The sequence below is a fragment of the Choloepus didactylus genome, chromosome 21, assembly GCF_015220235.1.
Source record: "Choloepus didactylus isolate mChoDid1 chromosome 21, mChoDid1.pri, whole genome shotgun sequence".
Taxonomy (NCBI): domain Eukaryota; kingdom Metazoa; phylum Chordata; class Mammalia; order Pilosa; family Megalonychidae; genus Choloepus; species Choloepus didactylus.
The window spans coordinates 19,665,477-19,685,874 of NC_051327.1; the positions used below are offsets into that span (position 1 = coordinate 19,665,477).

Sequence of the window (20,398 nt, forward strand, 5' to 3'; positions counted from 1 at the left end):
CCCCACTCCCGACCCCTCACTCTCACTCTCCACAGCCCCTGTCCGCGGCACCGTGCGCGCGAGCATGCGCCCTGACACCGGAAGGCCGCGGCCGCTGGGCCCGCCCACTGCGCGGCCGCCCCGCCCACCTCCGGCAGAGGGCGCGCCGAGACCCCGGCCCACGAACCTTTCTTCTCTCTGGGTCCGAGGGCGGTGTAGCCGGCAGGGGGGGCCGATAGGTTCCCGAGTGCCGCGTCAGTGCCCCGGATCTCCACCCTCACCGCCCGTCAGAGGTCCTTAGTCAGCGAACCACAGAGAGGCGAAGACCTCCCATCTTCCTAGACAGAACCCGTGGGCGTTTGCGGGGTGGGGGGGGTACGAGGGTATGGAGGATAATGAAAAAGACCGACCCGGAAGCGAAACGGATGGCACTTCCGTTCTTTGTTCTGTCCCCGGTGTGTGGGTCTGTGATAGGGTCCACCAGGGCCTGGTCCGAGTCCGGCCCCCCCCCCCCAAGTCTCCTGTCCCTGCCCTCAGGGTGAGTCCGGCCGCCCCCAGGGCGCGCGGTGAGACGGAGTCTGTGGTCGCCGGGGAAGAGGGTGGTGTCCGTGCCGCTGTGGCCCGCGGGGCCCCCAGGCCCGTCCGGGGAAGGGAGCGGGAGGCGCCCCTCCCTCCCCTGCAGGCAGTCCCGGCTTGTTAGAAGCTCCAGTGCCCCAGGCACATCTCGGAGCGCGGCCCTGTGCGGGGAGGGGAAAAGGGGCTCCGGTTCTGGATTTGTGACTTAAACAGTGCCTAGTTCGACCACTTAAAAGTTCCGGTGTGGCTGTAGCGGCGTCCTTCGCCCTCTTTAAAACAGCTGCTGACGGCGACCCTAACTTGGTAGCTCTCCCAGCGCTTTTATTTGATGCTAACACAATTATTTGCCCGTGGCGGGAGAGGCGATCCATTTTGACTTAGCCGAATCGGAAGGGATTAAGAAGTCTATGAAGAGTGCGCAGTTAGGTTTGGGGGCGGGGGGGTGCAAACTCAACTTGCGAAAATAAGCCCGCAGGAGCCAAGTAAATCGAATCTTTTAGGGGAGAGTGATGCAACTGTCTGCGACTCCCGTTTTCCCTCTGTTAGATCCTAATTTGATCCACTTGATCCACTTCCAAAGTGTGATTAACACAGACCGGAGTTTACACTAAGAGGTGTGTGTAAACTCCACGGGAGGATAAACAGGACAAAGAGCCTGAGATCTGTGACATAATGAAAGGAACTAGAGGTATTTATCCCCAAGAAGAGAAGTCTAAACGGTGGGCACCATTTAGTTTCAAGTTTTTGTTGGATACTCCTGTGGAAAGGAGAAGATTGTATTATCCAATGCCTATAGGGCACTAGGCCTCTGTGAGGTCAAAGTCCAAGAAGACATTTTCAACTTAGTATCTCTCTCCGGGCTAAGCTATGCAACAATGGAACAGACCCCTGCTGAAGTAGTTGGGAACATCCGGCCAGCGAGCTGGCTGAACATTAGGGTCCTGAGTTTCCTACACCGGGATGAATGGTTGACCTGGAGAACTTTCAGTTCCCTACCAGCTCTTTCCAGAGGTGCAACCAGTTGTGGTGTTAATCAGCATTTATTAGCTTATGCCGTCTTTATCTTTCTTATTGCTAAATATCTAAGTTTGACATGACATTTACATGAATATTTTAAATTCCTTTTTTTTTTTTTTAATTATGCAGCTTTGTCATCAACTAAAATCAGAATACCCAGGAACTTGAACAGAAGTTACCAGATTTCCAGTAATTGCTACCTTGGCCTGCTAGGGGCTAACTCCAAAGAAGGGAAGAATCCAGCAGGTAACGCTTTCCATGACTTGTTCTCACTGCCTGGTCATCTTTCTCTGACCCCAGGAGCAGCTCCAGGGACCGGGGTTGGCAGCAGAGCAGGGGAAGGGCCCATGTTGGAGCTGAAGCCCAGGGGGATCAGTGGAGAGTTTCCTTTTTGTGAGAAACATTGTTTACCGATCCAGACACTGGAGAATTGTTCTCAACAATATGCCTTTGAGTTCCAGCTTTAGTTAACCCAGCTGTGACAGAGAGTGTTCCCTTTTCCAGTGGAGTCAGAGCTCAGACTTTCCTTTCCAAGGAGAAAGGAGACTTTGAGCTGAGAGTTGATTTGTTGGGAGTAACTGTTCATACGTAGTTCTGGAAATTGTAGCGGTGGTTGTTAGGGAAAAAGATGGGTGGCTCTGGGACAGACTTGAAGGAGCCCAGCAGGGAGGTGATGGTTACCAGAGAGTGTGTCACCTCCTTTTCCAGTGGTCCTGGCTCATTACTGATTCAGAGCTTTCTACCTGTGTGATGGCTTTGGTGTTGGGCATTCTGTACCCCCTGCTGCCTAAAGAATAGAGTTTTCTGAACTTCTAGTGACCCCCACAGATTAGCTCAGACAGACCCATCTCCCTTTACCCTATGGGAGTGTAACAGTCTGTAACAATGAAACAAATACTTTTTGCATTCTTCATTTTGTACTGCTTGTAAAGTAGTTGGCACTCAACAAAAGTTTGTTTTAGGACCAAATGAATCAACAGATAAAGACAGGGACATAGACAAAATCCAGTATTTCCCCAAGCTCTTACCTAATGGAAAAATGCTCTGGTGAATGTTGGACCTGTTGTATATCTACTGATTCTTGCCAAAGTGTTTAAGCATGAAGTGGAAACTTCTACTTGAGATCCAAACCTTAGGCTAGAGGCTAATGTTCATTGTATCTACTAAAATTAGTAGGGATAAAAACGAAGTAATAAAGAATCTTGTTTTTTTGTTTGTTTTTTTTTTGTTTGTTTCAATTGGTCCCTGCTTTAGGGACTCCTATTCTGATCTAAAGAAATTTGTTATGAGAGAAGGGAGGGAAAAGAAGGCTACTGCCTTCTTGGAGGGAAGAAACCAAGCAGCTGGGACTAGTGTTTTAGATCCTGATGAATATGTATAGTTTCCTGTAATGAGACTGCCACAAAGATCACAAAAAGGCCCCAAGTTCCTCAATAATCTCCCCCTATTGCTGAGACCAGAAGCAGAAAATGGTCTTAGAAAGAAAGGAATGGCAGGAGGCATTTACCTTACAAGATCTGAGCTGTTTGCCCTAGCACTGTGAGATAGCTAGGGTTTTTAAAAATGAGAGACAGATGTATATAGAGAAAATGGGAATATGAGAGAGAATTCATGGAAATTTTCTCTGATCTTTATTAATTTGGTGTGATTTCTTGGTCCTGTTCCTCTAAGGATAACATCTAAACTTAAAATAACAGTAGAAACCTCATGAAGTATGTTTATTTTTCCCTACCAATTCTCATGTTTATGAGGTTTTTTCTCCTGTGTAAATGGTTAGCTTTATTCAATACCCCCAGTATTCTTAAAAGTTGATATGATGTATGTACATTTTTGTAATCTGTGTGAGCACATTCTTTTCCAATTTACCCTTTTCACTTTATATTACATAAACCTTTCAATACATCTGATAGTTTTCATTTTCAATAGTTGCTTAGTATTTAATTCTGTTAATGTCATTATTTGGCTCTGGTGCTCCTCAGTTTTTTTGGTGTTATAAATAGCACTCAGAGGGGTAGGGGGAGCCAAAGGTGGGATACTGTGGAGGAACTTGTGGCCTTTTTGTGGTCCCTATGGTAGTCTCGTTACAGAGAGTAGGGGTATATTGTTACTAGTATCTAAGACGAGTCCTACTAGCTGTTTCCTCTTGCTGTTCTCAGGCACTGACTGAAATGCTAGTTCTCCTTTTTCGGTATTCAGTTGTTGTTTCTAATTATCTTTGAACCTTGAACTTTTGCTCCTGCAGTCCTTCATTCCCATTTGAAACCTGCTTCCTGCTGAGTCTGCGGATAGGAGACCAGAGAGCCAGAGCTTCTGGCCCTACCCATGGAAACTCAGGCTGATCATGTATCTCAGGAACCTCAGGCCCTGCTTGAGAGTGGTGAGGAATTCTTGTATTCATCTTTCAGAATCATTTATTGAAGTCTTTTACTCACCAAGTACCAGGTTAGGCCCTAGACCACAAAGGTGAGTAAGACACAGTCCTTGCCATTCAGTAGTTCACAGCCCAGTGGGGTAGCTGACAGAAACCAATAAATAATGTACTGCTTAATAGGTTTTATAATGGGCCCCATGAGTTTTCTGTGGACTGGGAAGTCAGCAGGTTGGGAGGCCAGAGAACAAATGATATTCATTCATGGGCATCTTTTATTGTCCATCAGCTCTTCCTTCCTCAAAAGTTCCTGCATTTTCTGACAAGGACAGCCTTGGGGATGAGATGTTGGCAGCTGCACTCCTAAAGGCCAAGTCTCAGGTGAGCTGTGGCTCCCTATATCCTTCTTCTTTTCCTTTCCCTTTGTGGAAATTTTTTGTACAGTGTTGTCCCATTGGTGCCCCAAACCATAGTTCTCTCTTTCAAGACCATGGTCCTTTTCGGCTCTCTAGTAGAGTTTCACATTGTATCTTGGATTCTCTGTCTTTCCTCTTCTACCCTAATCTCCTTTCCCCCACTTCCTCAATACCCGTTATTCATCCCCATCCAGAGTTACTATTTGGTGCTTCCAGTTCCATCCCTTACCCAGAAATTGCATGCAAGAATGTGTTGTTTCAGGACTTGGTGACATTTGAAGATGTAGCTGTATATTTCATCCGGAAGGAGTGGAAACGTCTGGAACCTGCTCAGAGGGACCTCTACAGGGATGTGATGCTGGAGAATTATGGAAATGTGTTCTCACTGGGTAAGGACTTATGCTTTCTCCACAGAAATCTCTTGGCATTTCTTGCTTCCTTGCTTGCTGGTAACAATCCAGTCACTGAAAACAATAAGCTCAGGATTGACTTAGTCTCAGAAAATTGCTGGTATTATCTTCATTTTTGTAGGTGAGGAAAGTGAAGTCAGAAGTATTAAATGCTTTCCACATGGTCATATAGCTAGTGAGGGACAGAATTCGAACCCTGGTCTTTTAATTCCAAATCTAGTACTTTTTCCTTGTTATTCTCAGGACTTAATACATAATCTAGAGACTTTTACAAAAGATTAGCACATCGAGATCCCTGAATGTGTGACACTGCTCTGTGCCTGAGTGAATGTTCTGGGACTCGGTCTACCTCCCCCCTGCTCTGTTGCATTCATTCTCTCTAGTGACTTTTTGCTTTATTCTGGGGACCTTTTACAACTATTGCTCTTGTAGAAATTTAAACTTGTTTTAGGGAGAAATTAGTCTCTTATTTACCCTTTTGGATTTAGACTCTTCCTCATCTTTTGTTCCACTTCTGGTGAGAACATTTTCCTGAGTGGTGCCAGGGAGTCCTCCTAACTCCCATTTGAGACCTCCCTGTATATGTTCTTTCTCTCCCTTTGCCCCCTGCAGATCATGGGTCTGGGCTTGAGTTCTGGGACTGCTCAGTGTGAGCAACATAAATCTCCCTGTCCCATGTCTTTCCCCATGAGCAGGATTCTCATTTCTGAATCCTGACATGATCTCTCAGCTGGAGTGAGAGGAAGAGCCAAGGGTCCTGGGTTTGAAGGGAACTGAGAACAGAGAGGTCCTGAGAGGTCCCAGTACAGGTGAGGGAGAAACAGTTCTGTCTGTCTCAAACACTTACTTACCTGTCTTCCTTTTGAAAATATTGATAAATTAAAAATGCTATCTAGAATGTTTACACTTAGCTGCTATGCCTGAAGTTCCCTTTACAAACTCCAAAGTAGTGGAAATGAAGAGAGAAATCAAACACTGAGATTGCTGTCCTCAGCCACATGAGCATAGCCTTGTAGACATAGACCTGGAGCTGGACTGAACTCTGTCTTTCCCTTGTTACCATGGATTTGGCATGTGTGGCATGACTGTAAATATGAGGTGCTTTTCACTGGGGGTTTGCAGGGGTCACCAGGGTCCTCACCCTTGCTGCTCCCCCACCCCATCCTGCTGCTGCCTTCAGTCCTGCTCCTCATGCTTCTCCTTCCCCACTCTCCTATGTTTAGTGTCTGGTGTTTGCTCTCCCCTGTCATTCTTAAGCTGCTGTTATTTAGTTATCGTCTCCCTAGTTATATCTACAGTCTCTGACCTCTCTGAGGACTGTTTTACTTCATTAAGCAGCATGTCCTTCCTCTTCTCTATTTGACTCCCTGCCTTTTTGCCTGACCCATCTGACCTTCCTTACATACTCAGCTTTCTCTGTACTTTTCTTCTAGTTCTTTTATCCTTGATTTTGTTCTCTTTCTCTTTCCGTATTTCCTCAGCCCAAATATCTTATTTTTGCCTTAGCTGCACACATGCCAGGTGGGCCTCTGTGCAGGCATGTAAAAGGCATGCACTTTAAGCACTGTGACCGTTAGTCACTTGATTATCCTGTCCTTTGGTGTTTCTTCTTCCTTCCACAAGGAGCAAGTGACAATTTGCATTTTTTATTGTGCCAGATGGTGAGACCAGAACTGAGAATGATCAAGAAATTTCTGAAGATACAGGATCACATGGGGTGCTATTGGGAAGATTCCAAAAGGGTATTTCTCAGGGTCTTAAGTTTGAAGAAGCCTATGAACAAGAAGTCAGTTTAAAGAGGCAGCTGGGGAACTCCTCTGGCGAAAGATTGAGTAGGAAGATACAAGATTTTGATCAAGTGACAGCTGAGGAAAAGCTAACCCCCATGGGAGAGAGAAGAGAGAAATTTAATGGTTTTGGAAATGGCTTCACTGTGAATTCCAACCTTATTTCCCATCAGAGACTTCCTATGGGAGATAGACCCCATAAGTGTGATGAATGCAGCAAGAGCTTTAATCGAACTTCAGACCTTATTCAACATCAGAGAATCCACACTGGGGAAAAACCCTATGAATGTAATGAGTGTGGGAAGGCCTTCAGCCAGAGCTCACATCTTATTCAGCATCAGAGAATCCACACTGGTGAGAAACCTTATGAATGTAATGACTGTGGGAAGACCTTTAGCTGTAGCTCTGCTCTTATTCTGCATCGGAGAATCCACACTGGAGAAAAACCTTATGAATGTAATGAGTGTGGAAAAACCTTTAGCTGGAGCTCCACCCTTACTCATCATCAGAGAATCCACACTGGAGAGAAACCCTATGCCTGTAATGAATGTGGGAAGGCCTTCAGTAGGAGCTCCACCCTTATTCACCATCAGAGGATCCACACTGGAGAGAAACCCTATGAATGTAACGAGTGTGGGAAGGCCTTCAGCCAGAGCTCACACCTCTATCAGCACCAGCGAATCCACACTGGAGAGAAGCCCTACGAATGTATGGAATGTGGAGGAAAGTTTACCTATAGTTCAGGCCTTATTCAGCATCAAAGAATCCACACGGGGGAGAATCCGTATGAATGTAGTGAATGTGGGAAAGCCTTCAGGTATAGTTCAGCTCTTGTTCGCCATCAGAGAATTCACACTGGAGAGAAGCCTTTGAATGTAATGGGTATGAGCAAAAATTCTCTCAGAGATACTGCTGAATTAAATATCAGAGAGTCTACATGAAAGAGATCTACGTACCTGTTTTCCTCACTTGCCCTGAATCTAAAGAGCTCTTGCCTTACTGTATAAGTATGAAAAACTTAGGATGTGTTCCTTCTAACTCAAACCTTTCACTTTAGAGAATGTGATAAATTCGGCAAATCATCCTGGCAGAGGGACCGTGACCTAGTGAACTTCCCCAGGAGTGAAAGCAGCCTTGACAAATTCTGAGGCCAGCAGCAGATCAAGGGCTGGGAATAGGGGGAGGCTCTGGGACTGATTGCCCACTTTGGAAGGGAGATTGCACTAAACCATTTTTCTCCGGAGGATCCTTTTCTTCCAAGGTGGAGTTTGAAGCACAGTAGGAAAAAAAATTCCAAGGATTCCTCTAGTTGGAATCAATATAGTGAGCACAGAAGGCAGTAGAACCAATGTTCCAGGTCCTGTTACTTGCTAGGAAGGGGAAACTAGGGGCTGTATTTCAAAGCCACTGCTCCTAATCTAGCTTCAAGTTTTCATGAGGAATGTACTCTTGTTTCATAATTCCATTAAGTATGGAAATTTGATGCTGAGGGATATGCTGTTTTATTGAGAGAGGTAAAAGACCCCAAGAAAGGTTTTCTGTGATGTCTGTATCCTTTAAGGCTCTTGCAGCAGCAAGACTAAGTTTCCAAGAGCAGTCTAGCAATATCATAGGATGAGCCCTTATGCTTCCCTGTTGTACTAGGACTGGGAAATCCAACTAATGAGTGAGTCTAACCTGAGGGTAGAATATCAGAAGCATTTAGCATGGCATCTGTTTCCTTTCTTCCTCCTACCACTCCTGTGATGAAGTGATTTAATCCAGACCCCTGATTACTAAGGTTGCCTTTAAGGAGCTCATGCAGCCAGCTTTCCCCACCTCCTGTCCCCTGTGACATCTGGCCCTGACAGCCGGACCTCTCCTGATGCCACCTGCCTCTTCACCAGCCGAGGAGTGACAAATAGAGAGCAGCACCCAAGAGGAGGAAGCTGCTGGCTGAGCATGACGGCAGGGCTCTGCTGGGTTAGGATGGGACTCCCCAAGTTGTCCCAACTGAAGGGTGGTCTTTCATTTTGTTTTCCCAATCCTGTTCATCCTGTAGTAAAAAATGAAGTGCACTATTAAACAGAATAGTTTTTCAGAAGGAAAGATTGAGTGTGTTTTTGTGCAGGAGCCAGATTATTTCAGTAAAAGCAGGAAACATTAGTAACCATAATGAAAATTACCCATAAGGTTTTTTTTTTTTTTTTTTTACAGACAACTATTTCTCTTAGTTGTGATTTCCCTTTCCCTCCAGATGATCATATTCCTCTAGGTTTTGCCCCAGGCCATCTCTCACCTCTCAGTCATTTACACTGTCACTCCCACCTTGATGCCCTTGCTGATGCTTTCATAAGCTGCTTGTTCTGTTTGGTGTGATACTTAAGACCAGTACCCAGTCTGTGAAGTTGGTATTGGGCATGGGACCCCTGGTGGGAGTACTTCGTTGTTGGTGTATTTGTATTTGAATTTCTTGGTTTGATAAACTAAATAGTTCACAGAAGCATTAACAGGCCATAACTGACTATACAATGTAATGTATCAAGACCAAAACAGCCCTCATGGTCTGAAAGAAGCTTACCATAATACAATAGAAAATAATGTTTGCTGGCAATTCAAGCCAGCCCATGGTCCGATACACACCCTGTCTTCATGCACATGAATGTGTTCATAATGTTCCCACATCTTGCTCCAGCTCCTTGTCTCCAGACTCAGAAAAAAATCTGAGTCTCCTTAAAAATCAGAGTGAAAAGGGATCTTACAAACCATCAAGTTCTACGCCTCACTCAGTACAGAAACACCAGCGTCCCTGATGGATGGCCATCTGCTGTATCTTCCAGGTGAGAGGCTCGTGAGTGCACTCGTGAGTGATTCCCCTGCTCAGCATTCCAACTGCTGGAGATTGAACTGGATTCTGCCTCCTTGAAAGTTCCAAAGCTAGCTTCTGGTTTTGCCTCCTCAAGCAACACTGTGTAATCATCTGTAAAATGAGAGAGATAGACAAGATTTCCAAGGACATTTTCAGCTATAATGAAAGCAATTTTAGCTATGATGAAATTGCTTTCAGGTCATGCCTGTGTTTTGAGATCCAAATCTAGTAGTTCTGAGAAAAGATGTGTGAAACATTTCCAACTGAGGGAAACGCCTTGATACTGAACATTTTAGACATGGAGGGTGGTAGAGAACAGAGTCCTTTTTAGTGAATATATGGTTTTTAAAAGCTCCCCAAAGGTATTTTCATAAATTGTTTATAAAGAGAGTTTGAATCTTTTCTATTTCACAAAATGAAGGAAAGTCCAGTCAGATGTATTACTGAAATCCATTCAGTAATGAAGAACTGAAGATTTTTTAATGAGTTAGAATTACATGGACTTTTTACTGTGTATGAAGGTCACCAGAGTGGTTTTCTGAGGAGTGGCAAGGTGTTGCCCTTTTGTATTCTCTACTCTGGTTGCCAGTATCACCAGCCTCCCAGTCAGCCAGGTCCCAAACCCCAGAATGATTCTGGATGTATTGTTTTTTTCCAACTCGTCGCCCCTACAGCTTATCAATATCTGACTGGCCCTTTCTTCCTCCTTGCTCTGAAGCCCTAGGCCTGCCTTAACTCTTTCCTGGACTCCAGCACCACCAGCCTTATAGGAGGTCTCTTTGCTTCCAATTTCTTTCACCTCCGATCTGTCCCTTCATCCCTCTGCATGATCTCTTGTTCTCAAATGCAGGTTGGCATACATACCTCACCTCTCAGAACCTTTCAGGGGCTCCTTCTCATCCCTTAGGTCAAAACCCCAGTTATATATCATTTTCCTATCCCTGCCTACATCCTGGTTTTAGCTCCTAGCCTCCGCTTTCCCTGACTCCCTTCTCCCCTCCTGTCTACACAGGAGCTTTGCAAAACGACAGCTACCCAGACAGAGCGCTGTTTAAGGCCTTTGCACGTGCTTTTCCTTCTTCCTGAATACCCTCCTGCCTTGTCCACCTGTCCACCCGGCAAACTCCTACCCGTCTTTGAAAACCTTATCGTAAGCGTCACCTTTTCTGTGGAGCCTTCCTAGGCCATTGCATATTCCCCCTCCCCCGTGTGTCTTGTCCAGACTTTGATTATTGTGCTTATCCCCCACCTGTTACTTACTGTTTATACATCTGACTCACTGGTGTAGGTTTTTTTCCTACATTTTCGCACTTTTCCACCACAAATTATGTACTGCTTTCATAATCAGAAAAAGTAATATTAAGAAAGAGAGAAAGTAATAAGGTAACACTTACTGAGCACTTTCTGTGTATCAGGCATTGTTCTAAGTGCTTTGTGCGTGAACTCATTTAATCCTCAGAACCTGGCAGTGAGGAAGGTACAATCATTGCCCCCATTTTGATTCCCTTTTTTCAGGGAAGAAGGAAGGAAGGGGGAGGGGAAGGGCGTCCCAAGGCACATAGTAAAGGGTGGCCTAGGCTTTATCCACCCCATCGGGCCACCCCCCCAACCACAGGGCGCTCTCCCACTCCCGCTCCAGGCGCCCCCTCTCTGGCTGATCCTTGGAGTTCTTTAACGGCAGTTCAACAAGTAAATGATTGTACTGCAGTGAATACAAAGATGAATGAGCCCTGGTTCCTGCACTGAAGGATGCCCTGGTCTAATGGAAGCTATCAAGCATGTATCGATAATACAAGACAGTGTGATGCCAGGAGAGGTTCAGTAATTATGATGATAGCTGATATTTAGAGACTGCTTACCTGGGTACTAAGCAGTGTTTTGACTACTTTACATGCACCAACTTGTTTTCACAACAATCATCTGTGGTGGTAATGTATTGATGTTCCTATTTTATAGATGAGAAAACTGAGGCACTGGGAGGTTAAGTAACTTGCCCAACATTACAGAGCCAGTAAGTAGCAGAACAGGGATAGGGATTCAAACTTGGGCAGTCTGGCTCCTGAGTATGGGCTCTTAATGTCACCACTGTGTTGCCTCTCTACATATAAAATATTAGGGGAGATGAGAAGAAAGCCACTTAGGATCTGCTTGGGGATGGATAAGGCCTATGGTGATCCCACAGGTTTCTTTGAGGCAATAGCATTAAAGCTAAATTGAGAACACGGATAGATGAAGCACAAGGGCATGGGTGAGAGCTTTCCTGCTGTTTAACTAAAGATAGGTGGAGAAATAAGTATTGTGTTTCATTCGGTTAAAGAAGTATTTATTAAATACACACTATATGCCAGGCCTTGTGTCAAGGAAAGGCTGGCAGTTGATAAAGGCAGATGAGGGAAGGGCGGGCGTGTCTCAGAAGGCCAGGTGAGTCTGCTGGGGCTGGGGTGAAAGCTGAGCCACGATGTGAGGGAGGAGCCCAGCGAGAGCCTCCCATAGGCAAGTTATGAAGCCATAAGGCCTAGGCCAGGGTGAAGGCAGTGGGGACCAAGGAGGGATGAATCCGGGAGAACTCGTTGAACTGAAATTGCAACTGAAGCAAGAAAAGCATCAAGAGATGAAGGAGGAGAATTTAGAGGCACTTCCGCTGGGAGTGGGGGTACTGCCTGGGATGTCTTCTGGACCATTTCTGCCTTAGGTTCTCACAGTTTCTATCCAAAAAGGCAAATCACTGTTACCATTAGAAAACACAGTCCTAAATAGTCAGGCCCGCCTGATCTTGCATCAGAGAAACAAGTTTCTTTGCTTTGATGAGAAAGTTTATTGAAGTTGCATCAACAAGGAACTGGAGGGAAAAAAAAAAAAACTTTCCAAGACCAGTTCAGAGTGAGAAGAGTTGTTTGGGCTTTTATAACCCCAAACAGAGAAAGAAATGGCCAGAATTCAGAAGAAAGCAGAAGGGAAAAAAAATATGAGAGAGAAAGCTGTTTGGTCAGACTCTCTTGTTATCTTGAAGTCCTCCCCTCATTCAGGCTTGTTTTTTAAGAAGCAATTGATTATCGAACCATATGGTGATATCCCTTGTATCCTCCTGCAGACAATGCTGGGAAAGTTCCCGGGAACAGAGAATAAGTTTTGTATTGTTGAGATTAGAGCAACAGCAAGTTATTTTAACAAGGGCTTTTTATGCTTAGAATAACTCAAGACTGCTTGAGTGAGGTGATCTTAATAAACAGTTTTTTTTTTCTTTTGCCTATTGAAGACTATACTAAACATTTGCCAGCTAAAGAATTATATTGAATATTTTCTACTTATCCAGCTAGCATAACCACTACCCTAATTTGGATGGCTATAATAATTAGAATATCGCTTTAGGCATTCACTGTCTGATGAACATATTAGTTTAGATAGAATATAGATTTGGCTGCTGTAATAGAGACCCAAAGTAATAGTGACTTAAACTTCAAGAGAGATGTGTATTTCTGTCTCCGGTGTATTTCTCAGTCTAGAGAATGTCAAAGAAAAAGTTGCACTGGGCCGTATTAAGCAGGCAAGGAAAACTTGATTTAAGTGCTGTTGCATTAGGGGAGAGAGGATGGACGTCAGCTCCACTGAGAGAAAGAGCAGCAGGGTTTTTAAAGGCTGGGGTGGGCCAGAAGAAAAGTGCTGGAGGGCGTTAGGAGGGGTTAATACTGGGTGGGTGAGTGGTTTACTGAGTTTGCTTTTGGGGTCATTTGGTTTGGAATGTTTTCTTTTGCTGTTATTAGGCCTCTTGGATCTTGTAAGGGGCAGAGGAGAAAGAGAGGGAGATGAAGGACCCCTTGGTTAGGTGCCTGTGTCAGCTTGGCTAGATTATGGTTTTTGGCTGTTTGATAAGCAAGCACTGGCCTGATTGCTACTGGGAGGATATTTTGTGGATTTAAATCCTTAGTCACTTGATTGCACCTATGACTGATTACATCTACAATTAACAAAAAGAGACTGCCTTCAGCAATGAGAGAAGTTTCATTCAATCAGTTGAAGGCCTTAAAGGAGAAATGATGTCAGCAGTCAGAAAGAAGAATTTCTATCTCTACTTCAGCCAGCCAGCTTTTCCTGGAGAATTTATTGAAACCTTCATCAGAGCTCCCAACTTGCAGTCTGCTCTATGGAATTGGGACTTGCCAATCCCCACAGTCACATGAGCCAATTCCTATAATAAATCTCAAAATATTTACATATATGTGTGTGTGTGTGTGTGTGTGTAATCTATCAGTTCTGTTTCTTTGGAGAACCTTGATTAATACAGTGCCTGTTGGCACCCAGATAGTGCTAAGGACCGGGGTGAGAGGGAGGTCAGAGGTCTGGAATGAGGAGACGCCTGTCTAAAGTTTAGTCAAGCCAAGAGGAAGGTAAGGCCATCGTGTTCAAGTGGAATCGTCTAGGGTTGGTATAGTGACTCTGTGCCAGGAGCATGGTGCCAGGGACCCAGCCTCCTGTCTCACTGCCCTGCCATTCTCAGGGTGGTCCTTGTCCTTGTGGTCCAAGGTGGCTCATCACCATAGCCATAGTCCAAGCAACAGGATGGAGAACAAAGGAAGAAGGGCATCCTCCCTCCGTCTCTTAAAGGGCACAGCCCAGAAGTTATAAATATCACTTCCCAGGTCCAGAACTTACTCACATGACCACGCCAAGCTACAAGGGAGCCTAGGGGCATGGCATCTTTATTCTGGTCCAAGATCGAAGTCTGTCCTGCCATACGGAGAAAGGGGTGTGGACGTTAGAGGACAGTTAGCAGGGTCTGCCACATAGGCTGGTGCTTTCCTTAAAGAGATGAGACCTGGTCATCGCTGCCGCTCAGGAGGGCAGCCAGCACTGGGTGTGATGGTGCAGATCCAGTTCACCCAGCACTTACCAAGCATCTACCAGGTGCAAGGCCCAGTGCTAGGCTTGGAAGTGCAATTCTGAATAAGATGCATTCCCTGCCCTCCAGGAGCTTACGGCCTAGTAGGGGGGAGTTCCATAAACAGATGTCTTCAGTGGTGGTGGGTGGTGTAATAAGGATATGCAGACAGAGCATTTCAGGCCCAACCTAGGAGTTTGAGGGTAGATCAGAATTTTACTGAATGAAGAAGATAAGGACTTAAAAAATTAAAACAAACCAAGAAACCAAGGCTTTTAAACATAGGAGACTTTCACCTCTTTGAAGTCAGGAACTGAATCTTGCTCACTATTACATATTCTGTCCCTAGCCCAGAGTGTGCACATAGAAATTGTGTGGACACAGCAGATGAGTTGTGTTGGGGGTTAGGTTTCTGAAGCAGTTCCTTTGACTGAAGTCACCAAACCCACAGGACTGTGCACAGGCAGAGGGTGTCCTCGGGCTCTCTGAGGTAAGGTGCGCAGTGATAGAACCACTGCGTTATGTGCCAAGATCAGCAGGTGAGGCTGTTCCCAAACTTTCCAGATGGGTGGAACTGATTCCCTTGACTTGGGGGTCTGAACTGTGCTGAAAAGAACCTGGTGAGGAAGTGGGCTAGTTTGGATATATTATGTCCCACCAAAAGCCATATTCTTTAATGCAATCTTGTGGGGGCAGATGTATTAGTGCCAGTTAGGTTGGAATTCTTTGAGTGTTTCCATGGAGATGTGACTCAATCAACTGTGGGTGAACCATTTGATTAAATTATTTCCATGGAGATCTGGACCCGGCCCATTCAGGGTGGGTCTTGATTTAATTACTGGAGTCCTATAAAAGAGCTTATAAACAGAAGGACCTCAGAGATTTTGGAGACGGCCGTTGAAAGCAGACTTTTGCTAATGCTTCAGAGATGCTAGCCCACAGTTTGCTCCAGAGAAGCTAAAAGAGGACAAAACGCCCCAAAAGCAACATTTTGAAGAATGCACAGGAGCTGAGATTGGAGCTGGAACACAACCCGGGATCAGCAGATGCCAGCCACATGCCTTCCCAGCTAACAGGTTTTCTGGACGACATTGGCCTTCCCTCGCTGAAGGTATACTTGTATTGATGCCTTAATTTGTACATTTTCATGGCCTGCAGACTGTAAATTTGTAACCAAATACCCCCCCCCCCATAAAAGCCAATCCATTTCTGGTATTTTGTATAACAGCAGCATTAGCAAACCAGAACAGGAAGCACTAGAGAAAGGATCCAGGGAGGAAGGACTGAGTGGATCCAGTGCATTCCCACCAGTACCTGGAAGTGTCTGTAAGGTTTAGGACATAGTTATAGGTCCTAGAGAGGGAGGAGTGAAAGAGACCATCCCACGTTCCTCCCTGAGGGGAGGGACCCTCAGCTGACAGACCAGGAGCCCTAGATGCTGAAGCTGCCCCCTCCTCACCGCCCACCCAGACGGGGGGCCTGGGGCCCCCATGACACCCACAACCCTGCCAGACCCAGTCCCCCAACCCCCTGGTTGGCCCTGATGGGGCCTGACAAAGCATCTGGGATCTGAAGCTACATTAAAAGAACAAGGGCGGTGAGAGCCCCTCTCCATCCTGCGAGGACCACGTGGAGAATCATGCTTGTTTTGGGCAGCCACCTCCGAGGGAGTTAGAGAAGGGGGTCAGCAGAGTTCTGAGAGCTCTCGTGAGAACTGGAGAAGGGCTATCAGAGGGGAGAGGTGATGAGGGCTGGGCAGGGCCAGGGGCTGGGGAGGGGTGAAGCTGCAGCCTGGGAGATTTGCTCTAATGAACCCAGTTGTCAGGGGGTAACGGGATGGCCTTAAAGAGGGACCTCCTGGCCACTGGGGGTGGGGTGGGGTGCGGTTCTGGAGATCAGTGAATGTTCAGATAGAAGCTGATATGACAGAGGTTCAAGCATCACAGGAAACCTTCATTTGCTGAATTTATCTATTTGGTTAATTCATTTATTCAATTAATATGTATTGGGCACCTGCCTAAGCACAGTTCTAGGCACTGGGATGCTGCAGGGGACAAAACAAAGTCCCTGGAGCCTGTATTCAAGTAGGGACAGAAACAACAGATAAGCAAATAGTAGAGGGGAAAGCAAGACAAAATCAGGCCAAAGAGGTAAGGGGTGTGACAGTCAGTTTGAGGTGTCCACTTGGCAAGCCTACAAGTCCCCAGTTTGTTAACCCAGGCTTTGCTGTGAAGGTATTTTTTAGATGTGATTAAAATCCACAATCAGTTGATTTGAAGTCAGGAAGACTATCCTAGATAATCTGGGCTGGCCTGATTCAGTCAACTCAAAGGCTTTAAGAGCTGATTCTTCCCAGAAGAAGAAACTTCACCTGTGGATAGTAGGGCCCGCTGTGCCCGAGAGTTCCAGACTGCCCTTCCTGATGGCTGGCCCTCTGGATTTTGGTCTTGCCTAGCCAACCACCACCCCACCACCCCAATCACCCAAGCCAATTCATTACAACAAATCTCTTAATAAATGTCTCCTGCTGTCTGTGTTCTCTGGTTGACCTGGTACAGGCCGGGCCAGGCCCTGTCAGCTACTGGAAGGAGTTTGGCACGTTCCCTGAGAGCACTGGGAGCTGTTGGAGGGTCTGGGCAGAGTGACCACAGCTTCTCTTTTGTGGGGGCAGATGTGTCAGTCTTGAGTAGGCTGGAACTTTTGATTAGGTTGTTTCCATGGAGGTGTGACTCAATCAACTGTGGGTAATATCTTTAGATTATTTCCATAGAGGTGTTACCCTACCTATTTGGTGTGGGTCTTAAGCCACTGGAGTCCTTTAAGAAGAGCTCACAGAGAGGAGGAGCTCAGAGCAGTTGAGAGAGTCATTTCAGAGAGAAGCTGAGAGCTGATGCTGATGCTTACAGATACTTGGAGATACAGACAGAAGGATATTTAGCTAAGAGATGAAGCCCAGAGTTTGCTCCGGGATATGCTAAGACAGGACCCCCAGGTGCTTAGAGAGAAACATCCTGGGAGAAAGAACCAAGAATGCACAGAAGCTGAGAGAGGAGGTGGAATACAACCCGGGATCAACAGGTGCCATCCATGTGCCTTCCCAGCTAACAGAGGTTTTTCAGATGCCATTGGCCATCCTTCAGTGAATATATCATATTATTGATGCCTTAGTTTGGACACTTTTATGGCTTTAGAACTGTAAATTTGTAACTTAATAAATCCCCTTTATAAAAGCCAATCCATTTCTGGTATTTTGCATAACAGCAGCTCTAGCAAACCGGAGCACATTTTTAAGGTTTCTCTCCAGTGTGGAATCTCTGATGTTTGGTGAGATGTGCACTAAGATGGAAAGATTTCTCACACTGATTACAAGAATAGGATTTCTCTCCAGTGTGTATCTTCTTACGTTGAGGGAGCTGCAAGCAATTCTGGAAGGCTTTTCCACATTCACAACACTTAAATGGTTTCTCTCTAGAAGGAATTACTTGATGTACAATAAGGTGGGAGTTTTGCCTGAAGGATTTTCCACAGTCATCACACTTAAACAACTTCTCCCCCATATGGATTTTCCAATGTTTTTCAGGGCCAAGTTGTCAGTGAATGCTTTCCTGCATTCAGTACACACAAAGGGCACCTCTCCCGTATGTTTTCTCATATGCATTATAAGGTGGGACTTCTGACAGCAGGTTTCCCCACAGTTGCTACATACATAGGATTTCTTTACTCTGGGGTTTTTCTGATGATTCCCAGTGGCTGAGCAACCCAATTTATTCTTCTTGGGGAATGCTGATGTTTCGTTCAACTTTCTTATTTTTATAGGCTGTTTCTCCAGTGGGGGATTTTCTGGGAATGGTGGTTGCTCTACTAGAATGTAACCTGGAGGAAGGGCATACTTTTCTTCTTCCTCTGTTTGGATTTTGCTGCTGTGTTTCTAAACAGCTCATAGATTTTTAGGACTCTTCAAAGCTTCCATTCGTATCTGCTGCTTTACAAATACCCCACCTAGGAATATTCAGCTCATTCTTGGTTGTGAACATTAAGTCTAAGAATAAATAGAAAAAGCAAATATCATTAATCTCTGTGGTCAGAAAAAGAAACATTCTACAAAAAGACTAGAATGGTTCACAAGACTCTTGGAGAAAATGGACAGGGAGCCTGGGCTTTGGGGCCAGAGAGATCTTCATTGGGAATTCTAGCTCCACCACTTAATTGTTCTGAGGTCCTGTCCAACTCCCCAGACTCCTGAGCCAGTTTCCTCATGTACAGAATGGGGATACAAATACTTCCTGGTTTGCAGATGCTTCTGAGTTTCAGAATGTATGTGAAGCACTAAGTCCTGTACATGACACTGTAAGCTGCCATGTTGACTCAGTACACAGTAGCCAGTTTAATCATCAAACAGAACTGGCGACTCTCTCTCTCTAACTGAGCCACCTCGGCAGGTGAACTCACAGCCCTCCCCTCTACGTGGGACCCGACTCCCAGGGGTGTAAATCTCCCTGGAAACGCAGGATATGACTCCCGAGGATGAATGTGGACCCAGCATTGTGGGATTGAGAACATCTTCTTGACCAAAAGGGGGATGCAGAATGAAAAAACATAGTTTCAGTGGCTGAGAGATTTCAAATGGAGTCGAGAGGTCACTCTGGTGGACATTCTTATGCACTATATAGATAACACCTCTTAGGTTTTAATGTATTGGAATAGCTAGAAGTAAATACCTGAAACTACCAAACTCCAACCCAGTAGTCTGGACTCCTGAAGATGATTATATAATAATGTAGATTACAAGGGGTGACAGTGTGATTGTGAAAACCTTGTGGATCACACTCCCTTTATCCAGTGTATGGATGGATGAGTAGAAAAATGGGGATAAAAACTAAATGAAAAATACGATGGGATAAGGGGGATGGTTTGGGTGTTCTTTTTTTACTTTTATTTTTTATTCTTATTCTGATTCTTTCTGATGTAAGGAAAATGTTCAGAAATAGATTGTGGTGATGAATGCACAACTATATGATTGTACTGTGAACAGCTGATTGTATACCATGGATGATCGTATGGTATGTGAATATGTTTCAATAAAACTGAATTAAAAAAAAAAGAAAAAAGAACCGGCGAGTGCATCCTTTACACAATAGTACTATGTGCCGTGTGGGGCTTGAACAGAAGAGGAACAGAAGAGCAGGAGTGTGAGTCTCAGTGTCAGGAATTCATTACTGGTTTCACCCTCATCTTCTTCGTGCTTCAAACCTCTGCTAAGTGAACATCTCCCCTATTGAGATACTTCCCTCCTGGTCACTGTCTATTTTACTCATCATTGCCTCCATGTTCCTGCCCCAGCACCCAGCCTATAACCCATGCTTTGTCACTACATGTAGTCCTTGAGTGATATAAGGATACTAACAAAATGTTGGCAATAAAAATCCACTTAGAGTTATGGAGAAGTGCACAATTTGAATAATGGAGTAAGCGTTATCTTCCACACCCAATCAAATCTGCTTCTAAAATAGATCTTGATATCATCCAAGGTATACCACTGTAATAGGTCAGATAGCTGCCCCAGAGATATCAAGTCCTTATCTCTGGAATTTATAAATGTGACCTTACTTTGAAAAGGTGTCTTTACGGGATATGATTAAGTGAAGGAACTTGAAATGAAATTACCCCAGTTGTCCAGTGGGCCCTGAACGCCATTACAAGCGTCCTTATTAAAGAGACAAAGGCAGATGAGAGAGCCACACAGAGGAGCAGGGGGAGGGGAGGTCCGAGTGATGCGGCCACAAACCCAGCAATGCCAGGGCGGTTACCAGAAGCCACTAGAGGCAAAGGACACAGTCTCTCCTGGAGCCCCCAGAGGGAGCACAGCCCTGCTCCCTCCTGGAATTTGGACTTCTGGTCTACAGAACAGTGAGAAGATAAATTTATGTTGTTTTTAGCCACCGAGTTTGTGCTTATTTGTTACGGTGGTCTCAGGAAACCAATACAATCACTATTACCCAAGCAACCGTCATCTCTTGCTTGGGCTATAACAGCTTCCTAATGGTCGGCTTTCTTTCATGCCCGCTTGATAATCCCTCTCCCCTTGTGTGCTGGTTTGAATGTATTATGTCCCCCAGAAAAA

General features: G+C 45.3%; 2 protein-coding genes across 3 annotated transcripts in view; one reads left to right on the forward strand and one right to left on the reverse strand.

The window, feature by feature from the left end:
- Positions 1 to 329: 329 nt before the first annotated feature.
- On the forward strand, positions 330 to 13,354 carry ZNF3 (zinc finger protein 3). 2 transcript variants are annotated; one of them, XM_037814870.1, is made up of 6 exons: positions 330 to 517; positions 1,702 to 1,818; positions 3,815 to 3,949; positions 4,230 to 4,321; positions 4,619 to 4,745; positions 6,425 to 13,354. In XM_037814870.1, the coding sequence occupies exons 3-6, from the start codon at positions 3,895 to 3,897 to the stop codon at positions 7,492 to 7,494; spliced, it is 1,344 nt and encodes a 447-aa protein (XP_037670798.1). In that variant the 5' UTR covers positions 330 to 517; positions 1,702 to 1,818; positions 3,815 to 3,894; the 3' UTR covers positions 7,495 to 13,354. The 2 variants fall into 2 exon arrangements, with proteins under 2 accessions (XP_037670798.1, XP_037670799.1); XM_037814871.1 differs by lacking the exons at positions 330 to 517; positions 1,702 to 1,818 and having other exon boundaries at positions 3,920 to 4,035.
- The window catches only part of ZKSCAN1 (zinc finger with KRAB and SCAN domains 1), a 69,475-nt gene continuing 57,842 nt past the window's right edge, over positions 8,766 to 20,398 (reverse strand). The window contains exon 5 of the mRNA XM_037814855.1: positions 8,766 to 9,512. Coding sequence (XP_037670783.1) covers positions 9,319 to 9,512 — 194 coding nt within the window. The 3' untranslated portion in view covers positions 8,766 to 9,318. The remainder of the gene's footprint in view (positions 9,513 to 20,398) is intronic.